General features: G+C 61.0%; 1 protein-coding gene across 1 annotated transcript; it reads right to left on the bottom strand.

Moving 5' to 3' along the window:
- Positions 1 to 1,151: 1,151 nt before the first annotated feature.
- On the bottom strand, positions 1,152 to 3,390 carry LOC100547297 (MAP kinase-interacting serine/threonine-protein kinase 2-like). Its single transcript, XM_010724853.3, has 4 exons — positions 2,992 to 3,390; positions 2,732 to 2,896; positions 2,603 to 2,646; positions 1,152 to 1,413 (listed from the first exon to the last, which is right to left on the bottom strand). The coding sequence occupies exons 1-4, from the start codon at positions 3,166 to 3,168 to the stop codon at positions 1,152 to 1,154; spliced, it is 648 nt and encodes a 215-aa protein (XP_010723155.1). The 5' UTR covers positions 3,169 to 3,390.
- Positions 3,391 to 4,085: the final 695 nt, after the last annotated feature.

Here is a 4,085-nt window from a genome sequence, read left to right as displayed (position 1 = left end):
AAAACCCAAAACATATAAAGCTCCAAGCATAGAGAATGCAGAATAACAGGGCTCCCTGCTCTGAGCAGGACACGGGGACGGCTGCAGCTCCGACCCCACAGTGTTCCATCAGCTCCCCCCTGCTGCCCTGCACCCCAAACCCTCCTGCTGCTGCTGCTGCTGCTCCCAGCTGGGACCCCCCCTCCACTGCCCAGCCTCAGGGCCAGCCCAAAGCTACACCAGGGCCATGCTGCCCTACCGAGGGGGATTCCATGGAGCACCCCTGTATTCCTAAAGATGTTTTTCCCTATTTGCCTCAGCTGCTCTGGAACCTGGGGTGCACGACCTCCCCCCCAGTGCAGGAGCACAGCCCTGGGACTGAGCATTGCCCCACTCTGACCTTACCCCTGGGAGCTGCCTGCTGGAGTGAGGGTGGAACGGAAGACGTTTCTCCGTGCCCTGTAGAGAAGCACAGCTAGAGCAGGTTAAAACCAACACTAATCAGTAACAATTAAAAAGGATAAAAGGGGGGTGAATAGCTTATTCTGGAGGCTGGCTGCCGAGGCGGGCATGAGCCGGGTTGGGGCAATGGGATGTGTTGTGGGGGGTGAGCATCGGGGTTGGGGTGAGCATCGGGGTGCACTCCCATACCACACCATCCCTGGGATGGCCCCCCCTGCTTGTAGCCCCCCCCACATCTGGGGGACCCTCAGCTCCCCATAGGGCCGAGGTGACAGCGCTGCTGCTGCTGGTCTTTTGTTCACAGTATGAGCTGAGAGCGGCCGCGGCACAGAGTCCTTTGGTGCCGGGGTGTGCGGGGGGGGGACAGGAGAAACCAACCACGAGCTGGGGAGCAAAGCTCAAGTGTCTGTCTGGTGTCTGTGGGTGGCTGGGGGGGGGAAGGAAGGGGGGAAGCGACCCCACGTGTGATTTAATACCTTAGCAAAAAAAAAAAATAGTAGGATCTTCCCTAAACCCCACCAGCCCCAAAGCCCCAGAAGATCCGCAAAACCTCGGGGAGCAGCCAACAGGACAGTCAGTCCTATCTCGTTGGCAGCCAGCAAACAAGGGCAGATTTGGGGGTAGAGGAGGGGGGGGAAAAAAAAAAAAAAAGAAAAAAAAAGAAAAAACTAGAAGAGAAAGAGGGTGGGGAAGGGAGCAACGGCGGGGGCTCAGGCCTGGTCAGCCACCAGGACCAGCGGGGCCACCAGGTGCTGCCCCGCAGCCACTGCTTTGGCCGCGCTGCTCCTCTGCCGCCGCTGCGCCAGCTGGGACTCGGAGGGTGGTGAGAGCTGCACGGCCCTGGAGGCTGCTTTGATGATGATGGGGCGCTCCTCCTCCTCCTCCTCCTCATCCTCGTCGCGCTGTGTCAGCTGCCTGTTGACGGCCATGGCCTCTGCGGCGAAGGAGGTGAGTTCTTTGGCACTGCTGTTCCTATGGGGCACGGATGGAGGGGGCTGAGAGTGCGTTTGAGGCCCCGCGCCATGCAGGGATGGTGCTGAAAATGGGGCTCGGACCCAAATCATGCACTGCAACCCCATAGTGGCACAAGCAGGATCCTGGGAGTCACAGTTTTAAATGAAGAGTGTGAGCTTTGGTGGAATACAGGGAAGAAGTTCTTGGTCGATGCACTGGCACTGCCTGGAGCAGCCGTGGGTGCCCCCATCCCGTCCGAGGTTGGGTCTGTGGGGTGGGCTGGGGGCAAACCTGGATCCCATGGGGTGGGCTGGGACTACTGGGGGTGATGCTGGTCCCTCAAATGAGGGGGTCCATGTGCTGGTGCTCACCGCAGGGGACCCATGGGGGTGATGCCATGAAATGGGGACTCACAGATCCAGGGGTTTGGGGACCCCATCCCAGTGCTCACTATACGGGGACACACTGAGGTGATGGTGGGAAGTGGGGTCCCTCAAATCAGAGTGTTGATGTCCCAGTGCTCACTATGAAGGAACCCACTGGGGTGATGGTGGGAAATGGGATCCACATCCCTGAGCTCCTCATACGGGGACCCGCTGGGGTGATGCCATGAAATGAGGACCCATGCATTCAGGGGTTTGGGGACCCCATCTCAGTGCTCCCCAGAGGGGGACCCATTAGGGTGACGGTGGGAAATGGGGTCCCCAAATCAGAGGATTTAATGAACCCATCCCAACACTCTCTGTAGGGGAACCTAATGGAGGCAGTGCTGGGAAGTGGGCTCCCCTCACTCAGGGGGCTTGGGAGTCCATCCTGCTGCTCACCATAGGGGAATCCATTGGGGGTCCACAAATCTGTGGGTCCCAGTGCCCACCATAGGGACCCCACTGGGGATGGTGCTGGGAACTGCCCCAAATGAGGAGATGGGGAGATCCCATAGGGCAGGCCATTGGGGTGGTGCTGGGTAGCAGCCCCCAGGAGCTGTGTTCCAATGACCACCCCCACCCCATTAGCCCCAGTTTGGCCCCAGCCCACCCCACAGACGCCGGCTGGAGGTTTTCAGGCCAACCTGCTCTATAGGGCTTCGTGCCAACCTGCTCTATGGGGCTGTCCCCACCCACAGTGCTGGAACCAGATGAGTTTCGGTTCCTTCCCACACCGACCCACGCCACAACCCTACAAATGAGGACCACCCCTCAGCACTCACCTCTGCAGGATGATGGGGGTTGGCAGGGTGTTATCCGGGGCGCACTGCAATGAAACAGAGCCACTCACACATGGGCACCCCGCAGCCCTCGGGGGCATCACACCGGGACGGGGGGCACACAGCACTCACCCCCTGCACCCAGGGGTGCTCCAGGACCTGGGCAGCGCTGAGCCGCTTCTTGGCATCCCGCAGCAGCAGCTTCGAGATGAGATCTTTGGCCCCAAAGGAGATGTGCGCCCAGTCCTTGTCGGGGAACTCGTATTTGCCCTCCTGGATGCTCTCAAATAACATGTTCTGGGAGGGGTGGGAAGGGAAAATGAGGGACTGCAGGGTGAGCAAGGGGGGAAGGAAGGGAAAACAAGGGGCTGTAGGGTGGGCACCCCGCACACCTGGCAGGTGGGGCACGCCTCGCCTCGGTCCCAGCCGCAGTCGGAGCCACAGTGGCCCACGAAGGGGGGGTACCCACTGAGCATGATGTACAGGATCACCCCCAGGCTCCACAGGTCACAGCGCTTGTCGTAGATGGACGCCTCCTCGCTGAAGGCCTCCACCACCTCTGGGGCCATGTACTCAGCCGAGCCACACTGCGGGGTCGGGGGCAGCTGTCAGGATGCAGCTCTTGGGGGGGGCTGCCTCCCCACACCGTCCCAATGGGATCCCTCAGATCCCCCAACCTGGGGCAGCCCACTTCCCAGCACCGTCCCCAACGTGTCCCTCTGTGGTGGGTGCTGGGAGGGGGTCCTCAGATCTGCTGGACCCCATTTCTCAGCATCACCCCAATGGGTTCCCCTATGGTGAGCAGCAGGATGGATCCCCAAACCCTCTCATCTGGGGCAACCCCCTTCCCAGCACCACCCCCTTTAGGTTCCCCTACAGAGAGCACTGGGATGGGGTCATTAAATCCCCTGATCTGGGGATCCCATTTACCACCACCACCCCAACACATCCCCCTTTGAGGAGCATCAGGATGGATCCCCAAAACCCCTGATCTGGGGGACCCCACTTCAAGTACCACCCCCAATAGGTCTCCCTATGGTGAGCACTGGGATGAGGTCCCCAAACCCCCAATCTGTGGGTCCCCATTTCCCAGCATCACCCCAGTGGGTCCCCCTGTAGTGAGCACTGGGACGGGGTCCCTACTTTATGGCATCGCCCCAATGGGTTCCCTTTACGGGGAGGGCTGCGACACGGACCCCGTGATTTAAGGTCCCCCCCCAACACAATGCAGAGGATTCCAGCAGCTGTGCCCCTTTACAGAGGGGGTGTCACCCCAAAGCCCCCCCCCAGCACCCCACTCCAAGCCCCTCCCCACAGCAGTGAGCACTGACGCAATGGGGACGGGGACGCCCAGACCCCACAGCGCCCGCCCCCACGCTCTGGGCCTTTCCAGCACACATGACCCGGTGACGAGGGCAGAGGAAAAGCTGTAGCAGCAGATAATGGAACGGCACCGCCCCCCACAGTGCCCCCCCCCCGGCACAGG

This window comes from Meleagris gallopavo, chromosome 30 (genome assembly GCF_000146605.3).
Source record: "Meleagris gallopavo isolate NT-WF06-2002-E0010 breed Aviagen turkey brand Nicholas breeding stock chromosome 30, Turkey_5.1, whole genome shotgun sequence".
NCBI classification, from domain to species: Eukaryota; Metazoa; Chordata; class Aves; order Galliformes; family Phasianidae; genus Meleagris; species Meleagris gallopavo.
The sequence above is the reverse complement of the archived record's forward strand: the minus strand, read 5'-3'. Positions and strand labels throughout refer to the sequence as shown.

Coding starts and splice junctions, on each gene's coding strand:
- LOC100547297 (XM_010724853.3), bottom strand. CDS start 3,168: ATGGCCCCAGAGGTGGTGGAGGCCTTCAGCGAGGAGGCGTCCATCTAC. Junction 2,897..2,991: donor AGGCGTGCCCCACCTGCCAG/GTGTGCGGGGTG, acceptor CACCCCTCCCAG/AACATGTTATTTGAGAGCAT. Junction 2,647..2,731: donor AGCACCCCTGGGTGCAGGGG/GTGAGTGCTGTG, acceptor GTTTCATTGCAG/TGCGCCCCGGATAACACCCT.